Here is a 22,440-nt window from a genome sequence, read left to right as displayed (position 1 = left end):
CAGTGTCTCAACGTAGTTTTCTGAAAACGCTTAAAATATTTTTTCAAGGTTACTCTCTTATTACCTTTGAACAAGTAGTATAGTCACTGGCAAAGCCCTAGTTTGGAATAAGTGGAATGTAGAAGTTCTCGGATTTGACATAAATTGGGAAGTGTATAAAAGTAAGAGCAGTTCCATTAGCAAGAACTTGATCTATGCTTTTTGGGATAAGAGATTTTGATAGTGGTGGGTAAAACAAATAATTGGGGCTATTTCTCTGGTTTAGAAATAGTGCAACAGTGGAGCTTAGAAAAATTGACCAACTTTTCTTACTTAAAGTTGCACCAGGAGGGCAGGTCTTCCTGTAATTATTGGTACTTGTTGCACAGAGAATTGATGATGGTGTACCTAACTTCTGTTATCAAAACCAGCTATAGTTTGAGCTTCTGATGTCTTGAAAGGGAGGCTTAACTAGACTTGTCTCTTTCTGAAGAAATAGATATTTTGGAAGAAAAATGAAATAAAATGCAGCATACATCTAGTTCTTGTATAGAAATAGGAAAAAAAGAGGAGTAAAATTTACCAGCTGTACATTGAATATTGTCTGTTCAAGTGATGCCCAAAAATACTTTAGTGCATCTGAAGATGTTGAATGCATCATAAATCTTAGCTAATATTATCTAGAATTACTGTATTTGGTTATCCGTGACCAAAATTAGAATCTTGCTAAAGCTTTTATTATGTCGCTTTTAGAGCTCATTGGCAGCTTCTGACTGAGTTAACAAGATGAAGAAAGGCAAAAGAAGACTCACCAGGACTCTAGATTCTGGCCATCTGTTAAAATATAGTTTAAACATATTAGATCTCTAAATGTCTATAGTACAGATTATTTTTAATCAAACTTCTTATCCTTTTAATTCAGCTAAGCTACAATTTTGGTTTTAGTTGCTACTCTGTTTTCAAGCATTTCGGCATACTTGAGAAACAGGAAGTGTACTTTCTTGGGTGAACAGAAATAGGCAGTGAATGGAAGGACAGTTGAAAAAAATCTTACAGATATGTAAGTATGAATAACCTTTGTGAACCGAATGAGTTGATCAAGAGTTATACTATGTGACATTTTACAGTTTGTACTTAAGGCAATATATGCAAATACCTCTTGTCAGCCTCTTTTGAGGGGATCTGAACATAAAATCCTCAGGATGAGTCTTTCATTCAAGTAGGTCACTTCCTTCCTTTTTGCTCTTTTTCTGTGGCCTAATTCCAAAGAACAACTTTAACAGATGCCTTAACTTTGAAGTCACTGGAACTACTTACCTGCTTGCAGCTGAACATATACTTAAATAATTTCAGTAATATTTTAGTGAATCTCAATTCTGTAGTATTGTCTAATGAACTTTTTTTTAAGACAGTAGGCTGAAAAGGAGCACAATTAGTGGCAAGTTGAACCTACTTAGCTTTGGGAATCTCCCTCTTTTTCCCTTCAAGGAGGGAGTAGTAAGCATAATGTCATCTTTCAGACAGAAGTGCCGCACTGTATACATGAACACAGGTGGGGCAGGTGGCAGTCCCATTTAGACACTACTCCTTTCAGCATGATGAAGGCACTATCTTTTAGTGCTAGACTGTGTGCAGAAATGACAGGCCAGGTGTGGTGCTTGGGCCATCAGCTGAAACGTTCTGTAAGCCATCTTACAATTTTTCTTTTTCTTTCTGAGATGTTCCTTTTGCTGTATCTAGTTTTTTAACTTCATCATAATGTGTTGACTACTTTCCAGCCACTTTTTGCCTTCTATTCACTATGTTTCCAAATAATTCTCTATTAAATAGGTGTTCAGGACTTTTGGGCCTCAAACAAAATTTTACTCATGTTTTTGTGTTGGAGAAGTGACCAGCTTTTCTGTGTATGGTAAGCTTTAAATTTTGACTTAGTGTTGTGAACACCGATGTTGGAGTGTGTACATGCATGCGTGTGTGTGTGTCATGATGGCTGGTATAATTTGGAAATGTACAAAAGAGATGACAGCAAAAAAACATGAAAGATAATCTGACACTAAGATGATCTTGAATTTCTTAATCTCAGTGATGATTGAACGCATTAAAATATATTTTCCATGCCTCCCAAAAATATAACGCAGCAAAAACCTTCAAAAGCTTGAAATTCACTTCTTCTTTATTAGAGGCATCTTTGTACAAGGTGTCAGAAGTGCTGTGTCTGTAAGTTTGTTTGGGGTGCTCTTAATGTAGTGTGTGTCATTTATGGAATCTGTTTTCCTTCCTCAAAAATCACAGCAGACTGTGTTTTGTATTGGCTTTGTTGTTAGCACTGTAGATGCAAGTAGAAATTTTTAGAGAAAGCAAGTATCTCTCAGATGCAATTGCAGTGGTACTTCTGTGCTTCAAATTTACAGTAGAGTCTTGCAGCTCTGCTGAACAAGCAAATTTGTGCTGCACTATGCACTTCTTGTCAGTCTTCACATTGTTTTTCTGTATCTTTCATACAGAAAAACCTGTATCCACATGTTCTTAGAAAAACTAATAACTGAAAAGCAAGACTAATAGAATTACTTTTCTGATTTATTTTATTAAGTCCTGACCTTAAGATAGTCTTCCTGATACTTTACATTGAGAGACATCTGACATATGTGCTCTTACAACATTGTCTGAGTGTTCCTTTCTCACAAAAATATACCTGTTTAGGTTTAGGTATCTGTCTAGAACAAAAGCTGTCTGGTGAGTGATGGACTTGGTTAAAATAGGAAAACTGACAGACAGTGCTTTATCTGTAAGTCTTTGGTGAAAATCCTTTGGGGGAAGGATGCTACAGTTTCCTGCTGTTAGTATTGTCTTCAGAAAGGATGAAATTTTTTTTTGTTTGTACTTAAGTTTAGACTACTTGTTTTTCAACGTATTATACTACTGAATATGGACCATTGACTACTTTTGGCTTTAATATCAAATAACTCTTGAGACTCTCATTCAACATTTGTCATACACAGCAACAGTATGTGGCTAATTTAACTCATGTTTGTCTTGAGGCAGTCAGTGGATTGGGTAATGCTTAATTTTGTTTGGACTTACTACCTGTAGGAACAGAGAAGACTGACACCTCATGAGGCTAAAGAAGTGTAAAATCCATTAGTGCATGTCTCAGTTTAGTGCCAATAGTGAAAATATGAGTTGCTGTTTCTAAATTGTAGTTCACATGCCAAATCTTTAGTTTGGATATCTGTGTTTCTGCTTGCTTCCTACACTTCTTTCTCTTCTTGTAGTCAAGTATGCTTGTAGAATATAGGTGAAGAGGTGTTACATGGAGCCAAAGTGTGGGTTTACAGGTATTATCAGAGCAAGAAAAGTATAATGGACATGTGAGACTGGGAAATTACAAGGCTCTGTGGTATACTGTGCCGAAACTTGTTCAGTATGCCTACAGTTCATTTTTTAAGCACAGGAAAATCACAGTTTTGAGCATATGTGAAATTTGTGTAATTGCATTGTGAATTGCAAGTACTTAAATTCTAGATAAAAAATTATCATTAGGCTATTTAATTTTCTACCCTTTCAGCCATGATTTAATCCTATGTTGAGCCGATGTGATGCATGCTTTATTGTATCATTTTCCTTCACAGGCCTTGATGTCCATTGTTCTCGACATGGGGGTGGTAATTAATTTGAGAAAAGAATTTTTAAATACAGAGCCTTGGCTTCTTTTTTGAACTACTGGCAGCAGTTCATTCAAACCAGTCTCTCTGATACTACAAAGCAAGTGTTGATTCCTTCTGTGTGAAAGTTGCCTTGTCTGGGTCTGAAAACTTATGCCCAGAAGTGATGTGGTGTTTAAATCCTGACACTGTGTTTTGGGAAACAGAAAATCTGCCAGTGTTTCTACACTTGAGAAAGCTGCTTTCATGTTTCAACTGCTTCAGTCATTGAACACAAATTCCTTCTTATGGCATCAAGTGTCTATTTGCTACCGTGGCAGGTTTCTGTAGAGAAATACTTAGTGCCATCAGTAAGCATGATTTATGGAAAGGATATTATATCAATGAAAATTAAAAAAAACACCTTTGCAAGCACTGTGCTATTATTATTGCTGAGTTCACTTCCAAACTGAATATTCCAAAGGAAGTTTCAACATGGAGATCTGATGCTTATAATGAATCTGAAAGTGCAGACTAACGCTAGTAGGCGGACCAGTGAGTGCCTACCTGGCTACTAACAGGCTGCAGGGCTTGTGCCTTTGTTAATGTGCCATTGGATCTGCCTAGGTACAGGTGTTCTGCCAGTGTGCCTGCATGTGGTTTCCTTTATATCTGTCTCCTCAAGCTATTTATTCCTCCTGACTGGACCAAAAAGCAAACTAAAGTCCAGTGTGATACCTTGCAGCTTTGCATGTCCATGTAGTTGACCTGTAGAATTCTTGTAGCTGAGCTGTCAGGATGTATTGATTTAGGGTAGTGCAAGCTTGGGCTGCTTAAAAATCTCAGCTGCTCTTTGAGGAGAGAGAGCCAGCCAGATTCTGTTGTGAGTGTAAGACTTGTTCTTGTACCACATGACAAGTGGAATGTGTGCAGGTATGCTGGGGGCCATGTTAACAGAAAGAATATCTGAAAAGTCCAAGCAGAATCAAGATTTCAGTTTGGTTTCTGCATGTCTCCAGGAACAATGTAGTGGAAAGTGAAAGAAATATGGTTGATTATTTGAAAAACAAAACAAAGCAACTAAACAGGTTGATATCATTTTTATCAAGAAGGAATTTACATTTTCTGAAAATGCATTCTTAGACTATATTTTGTTTCAGACCTTTAAAAATTATGAGGAAGAATGTGGCCGTATAACTTCAGTGCTGCGGTTGCATGAGACAGGGGTACTCCATCTATTTGATTCTAGAGTGTGCTGTATGATCTGTTTGCTGAGATACAGCTTGTTTCTCTGTTGCCAATTGTTATAAATGTCATAAATTTTTTTTGGTCCTTGTAAGACACAGAAAATCTTTGGTATCTTAGCATTACAGAAAAAGACATCGTTGCCCTTTTGAATTCACTTGGGAACTTGAATGTAACTTCATGATAAATTATTTCACAATCTTAAATCTGGTTGTGTCCAAAGAACCCATTTATCCATAGGAGGGTACATTGTTTCCTCTTTATATATCTCTCAGGCCCAATACTCTTCTGGTAAAGAGGAATTTAATGGGGAGTATAATAAGCAGAAACTACTATAGATGGGGCTGACTGCTCTGAGAACTCATTTAGTGTGATGAGACAGTCCTTTTAACAGCCGTGCTGAAGATGGTTGGCAAAGCAATTACTCTTTTCCAAGTCAAGACCCAGACTTCATAAAACTTCCTTGTGGAAAAGCTGGAACATGGAATTATTTATCTATTGCAGTGGAATTCCAAGGTTAGGGATGGAGGAAAATCGTGGTGCCTAACCTGCCATTTCTGATTATAGATGGAAGGACTCCAATACGCTGTTTTGAGAGTCCTTTCCACTTCTTTTCTGTTGATTGTGAGTACTTATAACTGAATAACTGGGCCTAGAAACTTGTATGAATTGAGAGGTTCTGTTGTCAGAAACAAATGAAGTTCTTGGCTCAGTCAGGTGGTGCTTGTACTTACATCTTTCTCTCCTCTCTCCTCCCATCCCTGTCTCCAAAATCCCTAAGCAGTGAAGGAAAGAGTAGAACAAATGACTTGGGTCAAACCCAAGAGATTCTGTGGCTATTATTATTTCACCATAAATGGGATTGAAGAGAGTTGAGGATATGCATGAACTACTTTTAAGAAACCACAATTGTAGTTTGGAGTCTAGAAAGAAATGATTTTGAAATTTCTTTATTTTTTTCACCTTTGTAGACTTCATAATGTTTCAGATGCACTGAGAAAGCCAAGTTGCATCATAGCTTCATTTTTACAAAAGAACATGTTACAAAAGAGATAATGAAATATAAGTAAAATTTGTAGTTTTAGACGTTTCTGCTTTCAGATATTACAACACTTCACCTGTCTCAGAAAATTATGAAAAGCCTTGATAGACTGTATTCTTCAAGTTTTGCAGTGGTGTGAACTGTCCAGGAAGAAAAATTCAGCTGTCTTTGCATTTGCCAGAATGGCTCTTGAAAAAAAGAAAATAATTGAACTGAAGATGTACAGAACTTGGCTTGTGCAACAGTAATTAAGGGAGTGATTAGTGTAATGTGGGTGACTGGAAGTGTGTATTTGAATAGTTAGTGCTATCAAGGAAGAGAAATAAGCTGAAGTGAGATGACTGCCACTACAGCAGTTACTAGTCTGTGCGTACTTTCATGTCATCTGTTGCAGGCTTGAAACAATAGCAACAGATTATATCTGGGCATATAACATGCTTTTAACTTCCAACTTAATCTTTAGTTCTGGTGGTAAGCTATACTTCATTTAAGCACATTATTTGCTCATTGGGAATGAAGCCATGAATAGTTGTTGGAAGCAAGATTTTTGTATATGAAGCTATTCACTGTATTTCTGAGCACTGCCCTGTCTTTTACTGCAGCCCTTCCACTAGTCTGAAGTTTCAGTTATGTCCTTGAGTTTCTGAGAGGGGATCTTATTTATGCTTATAAATATCTCAAGGATGGGTGTCAAGAGGATGGGACCAGACTCTTTTCAGGGATGCCCAGTGATAGGATGAGGAGCAACAGGCTCATATTGAAGCACAGGAGGTTCCATCTGAATATGAGGAGAAACTTCTTTACTTTGAGGGTGCCAGAGCACTAGAACAGGCTGCCCAGAGATGTTGTGGAGTCTCCTTCTCTGGAGACATTCAAACCCGCCTGGACACATTCCTGTGTGATCTGCTCCGGGAGAACCTGCTCTAGCAGGTGGGTTGGACTAGATGATCTCCAGAGGTCCCTTCCCACCCAGCCATTCTGTGATTCTGTCATCTAGTGTCACACTTTCCAAAGGAAGAATTGAATGGAAAAATGTTTAAAACTCATTGTTTAATTAGAAAACTTGTAAGCCTTTACTTAAAAGTTCTCTGGTTATGCAGTTGACATGACAGAGTACATGACTGAAAATTCAGAAGTGCAAGCTGTCCGAAGACCACTAGAAATAACTTTTTCCTCTGTTGTTGTGCCCAGATATTCTTAAATTGAAATTAAATTTTCTACTTTTAATTACGTGCTTTTGATCATAAATAAATCCTGACTGCATATTGTGGGGAAGTAGTCATGGAGGTGAAGCAAATTACTAAGTGCAGTGTTACTCCATGGAGTTCCTTTCACAGTCTCCATTGTATAGGTGATCTCTTCATTCCTTTTCTGGGGTTCTTGAACATACTCTTCAAAGGATTAAGGGAAGGTGACTGTTGAGGCTAATGTAAATCTTGACTGTATAAAGTCTAGAATAGACTCTCTTACTGGGGCATTCATACAGGTCAAGTAAGTATTTAACATGCTATCAAGTTTTGCCATTTATGTATTAAGTACAATGACTTTATGTGATATTTTTCACTATTTAAAAACAACAGCAGTGTTGTTCTGGAAATGAATTCGGAAAAGCCCTTTTATATTCAGTACATGGCTACTAACATTCCAGGTGTGTTTGGTAAATGTTCTTTGTAGGTAAGGCTTTACTTTGTGTCCTCAGAGTAAACAAGAACTACATCATATAGCAAGGGTAGTAAAGGAAACTTTTTTTCTTTTTTTCTGTTGCAAGTCTCCTAAACTGTAACAACGTTAATTTAGCAACTTCTTTTTACAACTTATTACAAGTTTACTTGGGCAGAGATAGGGAGTGCTTGCATAAGAGGATTTATTTTAGTGGAAGCAGGAGCATTAGAGTTTAGGCATGAACTTTAAATGAAACTTCTGTAAAATCTAATCAGTGATCATGTAATATTGGAAATTGAGGTCCTAGGCCAGAGATAATTCCATGTATATTCTATAATTTTTTTCAGTTTTATTCCTGTCTTAAATTTCTACAATGCAGAGTGAATTTCACTGAATTTCAGTGAAATTAAATAGACTCTGAATTAACTGTAAACTTCCCCATGGACATTTTGATGATGAGTCTTTTTCCTTTTAGAAAAATGGGGTAGATATAATATAGTAATATAGTAGTCAAATATATTTTCTATTTTAAATTAGAATCACCTTTATTTTTTATTAAATAATGTGTTGAGGTAGTCTAGATCTAAAGTGCTTTATTTTGTGCTCTAAAAAGCTGTCTTGCTTTTCTGTTTTCTGCATATGACTTTATTGAACAATTTTCAAATGCTTGTGCAGCATCTGTAATAGAACCTCAAATAAAAATACTTTTATGTCTGCATTGATGCAGATCTAATTTAAATACCTCAGTGCTTTAGGTTGGAAGTGATAATTAAATGAATACTTCACAATACGAGAAATCTAGAAACAGGGAGTGCATAAAATATGGTGTGATGTATTAAAAGGGCATAGGTGTCCTTTTTGGAGTGACTGCATCATAATGGGACAAACAGATTTTGAAAGTGCCATGTTTGGATGCTGTCATTTAAAAAAAGCATTCTGCTGTTGTTACAAAATAAGTCTGAAAATGTGTTGGTATAGCCTTACTTCACTCAATATCAAAATTCTTCATCATAAAAATTCTTAATTGTTAGAATTCCTCAGTGTCTCCTACACTTAAAGATGTAGAAGGAGGTAGTGGTAAAAGCAGCAGCAGTATCTTCATGAAAGGTGATGTCTGGTGAAATTCATTGTCTAAGCATTTTCACTGAAGCAAGAGAGGATCCAAACCAAAGTGTCAAAACCCGATTTGAAGCCTTGAGTAATAGCAGTAGGACAAAATATACATGTAGTGTTTTGCACTTAAGGAAGAGGACATTTTGTTCAGCTACAAATTTAGGGTTTGGAGGAGGAAGAGGTTCAAAATGATCTTTTATATTCTTTTGTGACAGACCAGTAGATTGAGCTGACAGTATGATACAACTGTGATAAAGTCAAAATAGATCTCATGATCTATCTGTATGAGTAGAAACAGAAGCATTAATGGTGTTGTTTAAGGCACTCATGAGACTCTGATATGCTTCTGATACACTTTGCACAATTCTGACTGTCTATATTGAAAAAAGGTACAAACTGGAAGAGTTACAGAGGAATTATGCCTGGCTTTCTTTCCCAGTCAATATAGCAGAGGAGAAATTGCCCTCCTTAGGGCAGAAAATTACCCTCTTTAGGTTAGAAGAATGAAAACTGAAGCATTGTTTAGTACCTATAAATAATTCAGATTAAGAACAGGGAGCAGAAAGAATTGTTTAATGCAAATTTCATATTAACCAAGATTAAGGAAACATCCAAGCATCTGAAGTGTGGATTAATTTTTTTTTTTTTTTATAATTTCTCACTGGTGTTCTGTTGAGTGGTCAACTTCTTTCAGGTGGAAGGATGCAAGCACCTCTGAGATGCAAACTCCAGTGGAATCAACAAGATCTCTAGTGATCAGATTCATCCTGGGTCTCTGGAGAAGCACGGTGTTGTTACTTTCCCATGCAGCAGAGCATCCAGTTTTGTGCATTGGAAGTACCTTGTCTTGTTTGTAGCTGAACCCAAATGACATTACAAAATAGCTCTGTAAATATGGTTCTGAGCCATGACATTTACACTGACAGTGAAGTACCTTACAATCCTTGTGAATTTTAACTTTCTTTGAAAATATGCCTGCATAGTCTGCCTAGATGAAAGTGCTAATGGTTGGAGAAACGTGTTCATAACAGAATCTGAACCTTCTATTTTATTGCTGGTGGGATGTCTGTTCTTAGAAGTGGGGCAGAATATACAACTTGGAAGTTTTCACGGTTTGCCATTATCCACTGTGACAAAGTTGATTGGAGACCAGTAACAAGATGAAATCAGTAACACTTAAAGTGGAATTCTCCTCTCCCTTTGGAAGACTGTTCACTATTTTTTCTTCAGGTCTAAATTTAGTACTTGTGTGAAGAGGGGATTTGATTTAAGAAAGTATCTTCACTGATTTCCAATTTGTCTTAGGATAAAGTTATCAATGGGGTAAAATTGTATAGATGGTTCTGCATGACTTCGCCTCAACTTTTCCACCAAGGAAATTGGTACAATAAACTGAATTATTATTATTTTTTTACACATTACTTGGTCCTGGGTATATAACTGTGGTCTTTACTTATGTTGTTAGTATTTTTTCAGTCGCTTACGCTGTCTTCAGGCTCTGTCACCCTGCAACAGATGAATAATTTTAATAAAATTAAGATACAGAGAAAGCACACATCAGAAGCTGTACGTATTTTATTGCATCTGTTATATTGGCATTTTGAACTTTATGAATACTGGCATTAATTGCCTATGTATGTGACAACGGAGAAGATAAGTTTCTTCATCCAGCTGTTTCTGATGAAATACCAGGGAAGGTGATGATTATGATCCAGTAAGTTCAGCCTGTTGTATAGGTTGAGTGGAGTGCAGGGTATGTCCTGAAACTTGCTAAATTTGTACTGAAACTTTGGGTACAAAGTAGTATCTTAGGCTGCATATCTGCTGATTGTGTTTTGCCTTAATTTAAAAATAAGTTTTAAATTATCTTTTAGTACTTGAATTACTAAAGTAGTTGAAAAACTAAAGGAGTACAGTCTTTATTCACCAAAATTGAAATTTCTCCTGGGACATTTGCTAGTATTCATTTAAAGCACAGTAGTCTTTGTGTGACATCAATACGTACTTCCCTAACATCAGTAGCTGAAAAGTAAGAACACTACAAAAATTGAAATAATTCAGCAATTTAAAAAAACTTTTAGTTTACTCACTTTTATACATTCCAGTTTGTGCTGTCTGGTGCTTGAAGCTTTTACAACAAAATCCTTCTGTATTTTATTTCAAATGCAACTGCTGCTTGTAATTTGAGGTACAATACTGTGTTCAATTTCTCTCCTTTTGGAACACTTACATTTTTACTGCAATGAAAATCTTTACATATACAGCCCTACTTGTCTAGACTATAGGTAGAGGCTTTCAAAAGTTTGAATATCTCCTTTTATTTCCACTGACCTCCATTGCCTCCAACAGAGTTAGGTTTCTGGATTACTTAAATGCTTTTTAATAATTTCTCCAATGTCTGGAATATTTGGCCTTCGTATTTGTGCAGCTTGGCAGGTGCGGAGAAGTGCTTAAGTTTTGGAGTTCTTTGTTATTTCTTCCAAATGGCAACATAGGAACATGTGTAATAGCAAGAGGAAAAGTAGTGGTTTCCTTTAAGCTGTGCCTTATCATAACCATATAATATACAGTTTGGAGGGGAAATGGATCTGGTTTCAAAATTTGGCTCATTATTATGACCTTCTAGGAAGACTAATGCAAAGAGTCAGCTAGAGCAAAAGCTTGGTTTATTTAGGGCTATGTGTAAAGTTTTCAGAAACTGCTTAAGTAAATTTATTTATTGGTTGGCAACTGACAGTGGTGATGTTCAGCAAAGACTTACTGAAGTTATTAAATTTTTGATTAACAGTATTTAGAAGCTGTAAAACAGCATACTAGCAATTTGATATAAATTCATAAGTATTTGGAGACATAAGTCTGTTCTGTTTTGGTTTTTAATAATGTGAAAATTCTTAGAGTTAGTTCAAACTGACAACTGACAGCATAGCTTTTTCAGTATTGCTTGAGATGCTGTGAAGAAATGCAGGCATCTGTAACTGACATGATAGTGTTTATGGGTTTAGACTAGAGCCTTTTATATTACAGAAAGAGTGGAGATTTCAGTCTTCCAGTAGCAATATGAGCTTCCAGTATTTATTTAAAGGTAGTATTTACATGGTGTGAAAGAGCGTATAGCAAAGTTTAAGAAGAGCAATGGTAGTGAGCAAAGCTTTCCATCGGAATAAAGGATGCCAGGAAATAGTTACAAAATCACAGAACCATTGAGGTTGAAAGGGACTTCCTCAGACCATCTGGCCCAACTCCCCTGCTCAAACAGGATCAACTGGAGCAAGTTGTCCAGGGCTGGGTCCATTAGGTTTTGAATATCTCCAGGGACAGAGACTTCCCAGCTTCTGTGGGCAACCCATTCCAGTGAGCGTGAGAGACAAATGACACAAATGGAAGAAAGAGAAACTCAGGCTGTAGGTAAAGAAAACATTTTTGTCATTAGGAAGTACTAAAAGTGGTTGCCAAAAGAAATTGTGTTGTCTCTCCATCCTGGGAGGTTTTCAAGACTTTACTGGACAAAGCCCTGAGTAACATGGTGTGCTTTCATAGCTGTGCCTTCTTAGAGCATGAGTTTGGATTAGAGACATCAAGGGACCCTTCCCACTTGAGTGAAGCTTTCATAACTTGATCCAGTTATTTTCCTCCTTTGTTTTAACTGATTACTCTTAAACAGTTGTATATGCTGTAATTCAGTAAGAAATGCTACTATTTTAGTGGAGCTTGAAAACTATTTAAGCAGGAAAATGGGAAAGTAAATTATCTCTTTTTTAATAATTGCATTTCCTGAACCTTTCAGAAGGCATCTTAAGCCTTCTGGTGTGGCACAAGTACCATAATGAAGCAGTAAATTAATTAGGTGGCTCAGACTACAATAGAGGAATCACCATGCAGGTTCCTGCTGTCCTACCATTTGTTTGCTGCAGAGAACTTTCAATTGTGAAGTTAGATGTGTACAATTTAAACTATTATATGAGAAGCTTCTCTGGCAGAAAAGACACATTCAGTGTATTTGTGTGTGTGCATGTATATGCCTCCTCAGTTAGTCATCATTTCTGCCTGAAGCTTGCATCAGTCTTCAATTTAAAAAAGACAGAGGACTTGGTAGTATTTAACAGCTGTATAGGGTTATCTTCAAAGCATCAAGCTGAGTTAGTGAGCATCAAGTTAATTGCCTTTGTACTTTACAATTGAGATATTTTTCTTTATAATCCTTTAAGAAAGAGAAGACTGACACAATTTCCTCAGTACTGAATTTCAGTATCTCTCTTATCAATATTTCATTGTTGGTCATGATAGATATATTCAAATAAGATTCACCCTTTTAATTTGACTGGTTTTGGAGATGTGATGCTTTGTTCCCTTTTTATCTTTGCTGAAATAATTTTAAAATGTTGCTTTTCTTTCCAAAAGATGCAGCTGTGAGGTCCATCTGTTCGTCAGAAAATTTGTGCTTCATCTTTTTTTAGACAAACTTCACAGCCTGAAAGAAGTGTGGTTACAGTGTTGGGGAAGGATTGTTTGCTCTTCCCCATAGCTTTTGTGACCTTAAGAGTCATGAAAAAAAAAGGGCATGTAAGATGTAGTTGAGCTAGGTTTGATAAGGGAAGGGACTGCTCAAGCTTCTGTTTATAGTTATGCTACAGTAGCTGAATCTTGGCTTGCCAGGAGACTTGGAGGAAAGTAAAAAAATTTAGTAAACATTTCTAAGCATCTATGTTATTTCTTTTCAAAGCTAAAAGCAATCTCTGCTCAGTGAATACAGTCACTGGCTGTGGCAACGCAAACCTAGTGTTCTGCATGGTCACTGCATAATGCTTGCCCAGAGACTTTTATCTTAAAACGTGGTTTCTGAAACTTACTGTAACACTAGCAACAGAGGGCTTTGTCAGTCTTTCATGTATTTTTGGTCAATAGTCTGTTACTGAATGAGCTTGTTTGTCCTAGCTCAAAATGTTATCTTGCTCATAGGTACTCCTTTTCTCAGACCTAGGCTACCAAAAATGTTATAATTTGTAACTGAGGAGAGAAGTGGCCAATGCAAAATATCTTTTTTTTTTTTCTTTTTCTTCTTTTTTCTGCAGTATGTTAAAATATAAATCCATTTTATCATAAAACATCAATACAAATGGAAAAAAACAGCTCTCATTGATGAACGTCTATATGAGTTACATATTGTTTATGCATATTGGGTGTCTTGTGAAACTTTTCTTTTGGATATATCCCTCTTGAAAAAGTTTAAAATAATGTAAAAAATTGTTTCAGAAGTTTATGTATGTGACAGGATTTTAAGCCTAATTTTCTATACTTTGTGTGAAGCACCAGCCTCACCAAAAATCCTAGAGGTATTTATTATACCTTTCTATCCAGATGAGTAGGTCATGTGGAAATAAATATGCATACATTTATTTAAATATATTATACATATTTTTCTGTTAATTCCTGTTAGTTTGTAAGCTTGGAGACTAATACATTGAACTAAAAAAATCTGTGCAAGGTATTAACTCTCGAAAGCTTTAATTTTCCCCAGTGAGTGACACATTTGTCTTCTGTCTGCAAATGTGGAAAATTTATTTAAATGTATGCTTCCTTTTTCCTTTACATAGAATTAATGTAGGCAAGAATTAGGCACTGAAAGGAAGAGTAAAATCAAATTTGATAGAAGAGTTACAGTTGAAAGCTTGGTGAAAACCTGTCTTTTTCTTACAATACAAGAAGAGAAGAGTTATCATAGTATCTTTTACTTCTATTTGATCTGAATTTACTATTGTAAAGTACAGTATGTAGATTGAACCTTTGAAGCATTCTTTGGTTGTCTGAAGAGCTATATGTGAATGAGGTATGGTTATGAATATGTTCTTTGAAAACTGACTGTGGAAATTAATTCTTTGTGTGTGTGTGTTCCCTGTCACCAAAGCCATGGGCTGAAGTGGAGCGTGTCCCATTGTAATCTCATTTTCTCTTAGGTAGTCCCAGCTCAGATTCAGTTTGTTGCCACTTTTTCCTAAGAATCCCTTTATTTCAACACCTTGGGTCAACTGAGAGCCTGTTTCTGCTGCTCAGTTCCTCCTGTTCTGTCTGGAGGCTGTTATACGCAGTTCTTGTAATACGTGCATTCCTAGATGGTTTTGTTAACCATTGTAGTCAACCATGCCCATCTCATGCTCTCCTTACAAAAGCAAATCCTTTTGTGTTGTGATGAGAATTTAAAACTTAGCCAGATGGGTCTTTGAGGAAGGCTTGTCTTCAGAGAGAGAATGAAGTATGTAGTAGAGCTCTCAAAGTTGGTATGTTATTACCAGTTTCCTTTAAAAAATGGGACAAGAGAAGCAAGAGAGACCCAATTATTTTTCCACTGAAGGCAAAGCATGCATTTGCTTTTGTTGGACACCAAGGTATTCAACAATAAGGAGCACTTCTGACAACATGGTCTGTGCAGTTTGACTGCTTACCAAGCTGTTTGTTCACTGTAGTCCTTAGTTCTTGAATACCTGACTTAAATGTGAGTTCTACAGGTCTTCCCACCCTCAGTGAATAACCTATAAGAACATTTCAAGGGCAGATTCACCAAAGAAAAGACAGAAGGCTCAAAAGGCATTTTTTATAGCGTATTTAGATTTGTTAGTCTATAAACTCCTTAGTTCCATCTGTTTCTTGCTTGATAGGACCTGATCTTTTAAGTAAAACTTTACTGCGTGAGTACTTACATCTTCAGATTTAATTCCTGCTGCTCAAACATAAGATACTTTACTAAAAGAGCTAAGGTGGCTTTGCCCCAGGAAAGAGAAAAGTGAAATTGTTTTAAAGACTGCTACTTGAAATTCTGTGTGTATCTACATTATTCTGAAAGATCAAGCCTGTAAACAATGTGTCTCCTGCTGTTTGTATTTTAATAAGATTTTTTTTCCCTAAAAATAAAAAACCAAAAGCCTGTTGAATAGATGCACGAAAAGAAGGTCCATAATACATTTACCAAAGTGTCTTCCCCTCCTCCCCCTTAAATTGTCTTCGTAAAAATCAAATTGCTTGAAAATATATGTATGAATATTTAAAGCATATGTAGGTCAGTGTGTTGCTTAGACTTTCAAAGCTATTCACACACGTGAACAAATATTAGCATTTCACATTAAACAGGAACTGGGCCATAACTTGCATAATAAATTAAGAACAGTGAAATTAAAGTGTTTAGTCTGTCACAGAAGTACCCATGTGTTGTTATCTATTCTTTTAAGATAAACCAGCTGACATAATTCCTGTTGGAAGATGTTCTTGTTGACTTTTTGAAAAATAACATTTGGTCATGTTCTGATTTTTTTTTTGCCAGGTGAATGTAAAGCAGTGAAACATTGTGAAGCATATAAACATTGATTTTGTTACCATGTAGTAGGTAACAGGTGCAAAGACTTTGATTAGCTTCTTAAAGCTTTCTCTTGTGCTATTATTTTATTTATTTATTTATTTATTAATTTGTAGCTGGTTAAAATAAAGGGACGCTTAACAGTATTATAATTTTTATTCCCCTTAAGATGGGGAACTAACTACATGGAGACAATATAGAGACCCATGTTGTGTTCAAATGTAAACAATTCAGGGTGAGTAAAGGTGTTTTATGTCAACTTACACATGCCTGCATTTTTGTTTTTCTTTCTAATATTGAGGCAGCACAATTTATAGCTAAGAAGACTCTTACTGTGATGGCTGTGCCATGAAAGAAGACAACCATCAGACGCACAGCAAAAGAAACTTATTTCTGAAAACAGCTGGGTCTGGTTTTGATCGCCTGGCATGCAAGTCTGCTATTGAATTTTTTTGAACTCTGCATGTTGATAAAGGTGTTTGCTGCTTTCCAAGAAAGCTAAAATATACTTAAGCTGTTTTAATGCTAGACTTTTTGAAACCTTTATTAAATAAAATATTCATTTGAAAAATATAATGCCTAGCTGCACAAACCTTGCAAGTCATTCTTGTGAAGCTCTCAACAGTTTCTCCTTGGTTATGAAGTTTTTATATAGGAATTTGATTTTTTTAAATTTGATCATAGTAAGATAGGCAGAATTCTGAAATGGTTATGTAAGAAACAGCTTGTTAACATGAAAACATATAAGAAATGTCTTTATTATGCACGCCTCTGTCAGCATCAAGTGCTGGAAATGCAGCTCATAGTTGAGATGCATGCTTTGACCTGAACGAAACTTTATGTTTTTAATGATTATTTATAAGCACAAAATTGCTAACCTGACATCCCTTAAAAACAATTTATATAACCATTAAAAATGTAAGTAAAGCTTATTATAATAACACTTGCAGTATTCATGTAGCACTTAGTACACTATGTAAATTGGCTAGAAACATCTGTCTGCTTCTGCAAATACTATAGCTTGCATGACTGCATCAAGAGTCATGAATGTATAACTGAGGATTGAAAAAACTTGAAACAAGGCAGTTGCATCTGCAGCTGAACTACTCAAGATACAGGACATACCTAGTCTGAGGAAGATGTGGACTATTTACAGGTTTATTTGGTGAGTTTATGTAATGTGTGATTGCTAACAGCACTTTGTTAAAAAAATAGGAATAATATTGCTTCAGAATCTGAAAGCATAAAGTGTCATTTTTCCCTCCTACTCATGGTTTCACAGAAGATCCGCTTTTTGAAAGCCAGAAGTCTGGTTAAAACATATTTTTTAAAAATGCAGTCTTTTAGCATAGACTGCCGTAGTTAAAATGTGACACACAAGACAATTTGATTGTTGAAATGTCAGTTCCACTTGTCAGAAACAATGGCTAGAAAATTTTTCTTGGGATGGAATTTTCTAGGAAGAATTGAAATTAGAAAGTAGGTGTTGAGAAATGCTGTTTGTTCTGTTACTGTGCAGTGTTTCATAATAGTTTTCATTATAAAGCAATGAGGAAAGTTAAGGGTAAATTCCTGTGTGGGAGAATGAGCATATAGGCTTTCCAATTCTCTTGATATATGCTGCTATGCAACATGTGGAGCATTGCAGTACACAGTGGTTGTTCTAATGCTTTTTAGCTTGTTGGGGATTTCAACAGAAGTTTGAGTTTTTTTTTTAGTGTCTGTGGGTCTGAGCATGGACATAGAACTCAGCAGGAGTTTAAAAGAATACCATTAAACAGAATAACAGTATAGGTTATTCACTGTTAAGATAGTACTACAAGATAATATTTAGTCAAATGCTGGAAAACAGGTGGAGAATGACCATTTACTTTGCAAAGGATGTCATAACTGTCTCCAGGGGTGACTTCTTTTGTGCTCAGTCTAAGCTGGCACGTGTTCATCTCTGCAAGCTCGGGGCTACCTGATGTAATCCCTGCTAAGGCCTGCCGCACGTGTGCCGAAATGCACAAGAACTCTGTAACACGTGAACATAAATGAATCTGATGTCTAACATAAAAGATCTGTTTTGTTCAGCTTTATTTTAAACATGAGGGTTGAAGGACACAATTATAAAATAAGTTTGCATCACTCACCTTGATGACTTCACAGGACAGGACAGCTGAGATGGTGGGATTATCTGGCTTTTTCTTGGCCACCTTTGTTAGCTCTCACTCAAGTCGCTGCAGTTCTCTCAGAGTCTGTAGACAGCCAGGAAAATCTCCACTGAGGGTACTGGGCAGGCACGATATGTTTTGTGTTGTAGGATATACTTCTGGTTGCAGTGTGTTGTGGTGCCTGGTTGGTGTTAGCATCAGCACCATCTGCACTTCGTGCTGGAGTGCAGTAAGTCAGAACTGGTTGTAAAGTCAGAATTCGTTGCAAAGGACTGATAGGGATGAACACAATTGTCCTCAAGGTAAAACCTGCTTGGAAGCAGATTGTTGGTTGAAGAAAAATGGTTTGAAACTATGTGTTCGTTTTTAAAACAGTGACATCAGCCTTATAAAAGCATTGTAAAACTTGTAATTGGTTGGTGTATGTATGAGGGCTGAAAACTTCCTCTGAAAGACAGATTAAATGAAAAGAGTCATGAATGAGTTGCTTATATTGCATTTGGAAGGTTATGCAGACCTTATAGTAGTTTATACTTGTTTGTTTGGGTATGGTTTTGTATTGTTTTGGTGGGATTTTTTTTTTGTTTGGTTGTTTTTTTTCGATCTTTAAGTAGTAGTGAACCTTGAAAGGAATGTGCTGGGCATGGATTTAAGTTGATTGTGATGATAAGTATTTGAATAGATCCTTTATTTCCACTTTTCAAACAACAACAAATAAAGTCCTTTTTCCTTTCTGTCCACTTGCTTTCATAGATTTAGTTGGCTGCTTAACATCTCTAAAGTTAGTATTGTGGTGCTTCCCAGAGCTTTTATTTATGCAAGCCTATTTTGGTCAGTACTTACTTTTTGTTTTTGTTTTGTCAGCAGCCATGCAGCAGGTCCTGGATAACCTTACTGATCTGCCAACATCGACAGGAGCTGAAGAAATAGACCTGATTTTTCTTAAAGGAATTATGGAAAATCCTATTGTAAGATCACTTGCTAAGGTATTTAAACTTGCTGCTCTGAGTAGAATCTGGGAATATTTTACCTCTTAAATTATTGTGTGAACACTGAGTATGGACTGAGGTATTAACAATGGCTTTTATGTACAGTATGTTTTATTCAGAATAAGACTTGAAGGAGTTCTTAAAGGTGAAGATTTGGTATAATGTAATTTCTGTTCACACTAATTTATTGTTACATGGAAGAATCTAGATGAAGAAGAAAAATTCAGAGAATCCAGAAATAATGTGGTAAAAATAGTTATGAAGAAAATGTCAAAATACTTAAAATTAGACGCAGTTGGCTTTAATATAGTCTTGTGAACACTGTTGTGTGCAAAACCCATATGCCTTCTGACTTCTAGCGTTTTTGCCAAAGGTGAAAAGTGAGAGCTATAACCTTCTTTACTTCTTTCCCCCATGGCGTAAACAAGTTTTCTTTTTGTCTTTGTCTCAAAATGACATTCTGATCAACCCAGTGAAATATACCCACCATGCCCTTTCCTGGATCTCAGAGTAATACTGGAACCTGTGATTGTCAGCTCTGAGAGACGTGGGCTATCCTTAGTTTTGGTCTTGCATTATTAAAATATTTTATTTATAGATGGTAGCAATCAGCTAAAAATATATCAGGTGATATTTACAAGAAATCTTTAGACTCTGTAATTAAAATATAGCCTATCTTACCAGTAGGAGATGCAGTCAATATTGTACAGCACTTATATTCTTTCTTTGTCTTACTTCATAAAAATAAGCTTCTTTCATGAGGAAAAAAGCAGTTAATTTAAATGTAGCTGTGTCTTTAATATGAACAAACATTTGAAAGCAATGCCCTCTGGACAGGCACAAAATACTCTGAAGAATTGTTGTGCAGGGTTTTTGCTCAGTATAAAAATCCGGAAATGAAAACTTTTCATAAGAATTCATATAAGAATTTACTTCTGCTTAGCTGTTCAAAAAAATTAGTTGTAATTGGAAGACATTGCGTAGTAAGAAACTTAGGAAGTGTCTGATCTGCTAGTGAGATGACTGCAGAGGGAAAGATTTGTGTACTAAATTTACAAGACTAAGTAAAAGCATTTCCTTACTTAGAGTTATTTCCAACTTCAAGATCTGATGCATATGTCCTCTTTAATTTAATATTTATCATGAAGAAAATGTTCATAGCAAAGCATTTTTTTTCGTATCAAGAATTTGTGCTTTAATGGCCAATTACAATTATGTGGAATTTAATGACTAGCAGATGTAAAAAAAATGCATGTAATGGAAACAGACTCTTAACTATAAACGTGCTTTATCTAGAATGCTGAAACATTTTAATTGTGTTCATATGGCATGACCACACTTATATTTTCTTTTGTAATTATTTTGGAAATAAGCCCAAACACTCAGTCCTAACCAGCAAAGCTAAATAAGGACAAGATCAAAATAACAACACATTTCATTAAGTATATATAGTTCATATATATATGTCCATTTGTCTCTAAAAATACATAAAACTTGTTTTTCTATCAGAAGACTGAGTTTTAACAGAATAGGCAATTCTCAGGACCCTGACATAGTCAGATTATTTAAGCAGATTCATTTCAGACTGGGCCAGAAATATAAAAGCTTTTTAATTTTCCTTTATTAATTATTAAGACTAATAATTATGTAAAACATCCCAAAAAGGGTGAGAAGAAACTTACGGAAATGTGTCATGAGCCATACAAGCTTATTTTTTCTTTTCAGTCCTTAAAAAAAACGAAGGCAAGCAATAAGCATAATAGTTAGTTTATAATGTTTTGCAATTCAAAGTCTGGCTAATATTTTAAAAATTGCATTAAGTTCATTTCACACTTTTTCTGTCTAGAATAAAGACGTCAAGATAGAAGTTACAAATCTTTTTTGGAGATAGGATTCTTTTACTGTACCTTCCATTCTTCAGTAGGTGGTAGGATAAAATGTAAAATACTGTGAAATGCATTATCCTGTCATTTACTGGTGTTTGTAGAATCAGATAATAGTTTGGGTTGGAAGAGACCTCCAAAGGCCATCTAGTCCAACCACCCTGCACTGAGCAGGGACATCTTCAACTAGATCAGGTTGCTCAGAGCCCCATCCAGCCTGGCCTTGAATGTCTCCAGGGATGGGGCATCTACCACCTCTCTGGGCAACCTAGGCCAGTTTTTCACCACCGTCACTGTAAAAAATTTCTTCCTTCCATCTAATCTAAATCTACTCTCTCTTAGCTTGAAATCTGTTCCTTCTTAGTTTGAAACCCCTTGTCCTATTGCAATAGGCTATGCTAAAAAGTTTGTCCCCATCCTTCTTGTAAGCCCCTTTTAAGTACTGAAAGGCTGCAATAAGGTCTCCTTGGAGCCTTATCGAGGCTGAACAACCCTAACTCAGCCTGTCCTCATAGGAGAAGGGTTTCATCCCTCTGATCATTTTTGTGTCCTCCTCTGGACTCTCTCAAACAGTTCTTTGTCTTTCCTGTGTTGAGGTTTCTGCTCAGTCCTAACTAGCCTTTATTAATTGTTATGCTTTTTTGAAAAAAGTTGTTGACTTTAAAACATGATTGAATGTTACTCAGTTTTGCTGCTGAACTCTCTCATCAAAATTCTTTTCCTCTGAATTGTTAACTATTCTTTTGAACCTCAAAACTTTATATTCTTTCCTGCAGTCATACTATTGCTTTTAGTATTGTCGCATAGCCTACAGTGTACCAGGTGAATGCCTAACCCAGACCAAAGAAACATCTTAGGCATAAACACTGAGTCCAGTATTTAGGATATCAGATTGTTGGAGGCAAAAGCCTTACTATTTGAACATTTCGCAAGTATAATAAATATTGAATGAATCAAGAGACTCAACTCAGTATCACTGTTTCTGAAATTATGGACTGAAATGAAAAAACAAATGAAATATCTAAGTTAGCCTTTTTTTTTTTTTTCCTAATTATTCATACCTCTTCCTATCCTGCTACTGCCCTATGTATTACAAGATCAGAGGTTGTTGACTGAAAAACTTTCTGTTCCTCAGTATATACATGGCCTTGATTTTGGGGTGAAGGATATTTGAATTTAGATTATATTCTTGTGTTAGTAGTAGTATTTTAAAGAAAATGAGTGAGAAAGAAGGTAACCCATACTCTCTAATCTTACAAAGGTTTTGTAATTGGAATATGTTTGAAAGTCAATAGATTTGTGTTTTTACTTGCTGTAAAAGAATTAAACTTTAAAAGAAGGGTATTGTTTACTGTATGTATTATACAAAATAGCATTCCCTTAGTAAA

At 35.8% G+C, this 22,440-nt stretch overlaps 1 protein-coding gene across 2 annotated transcripts in view; it reads left to right on the top strand.

Moving 5' to 3' along the window:
- PALS2 (protein associated with LIN7 2, MAGUK p55 family member) overlaps positions 1–22,440 on the top strand; it is a 59,761-nt gene that overhangs the window by 11,830 nt on the left and 25,491 nt on the right. Inside the window, exon 2 of one of the 2 annotated variants that reach the window (XM_065831306.2) lies at positions 19,048–19,166. In XM_065831306.2, the coding sequence (XP_065687378.1) occupies positions 19,050–19,166 (117 nt within the window). In that variant the 5' untranslated portion in view covers positions 19,048–19,049. Of the gene's footprint in view, positions 1–19,044; positions 19,167–22,440 lie in introns of both variants that reach the window. The other variant, XM_065831307.2, reaches the window with a different exon arrangement.

This window comes from Patagioenas fasciata, chromosome 2, assembly GCF_037038585.1.
Source record: "Patagioenas fasciata isolate bPatFas1 chromosome 2, bPatFas1.hap1, whole genome shotgun sequence".
Lineage (NCBI taxonomy): Eukaryota > Metazoa > Chordata > Aves > Columbiformes > Columbidae > Patagioenas > Patagioenas fasciata.
This window is presented reverse-complemented; position numbering and strand designations above follow the sequence as displayed.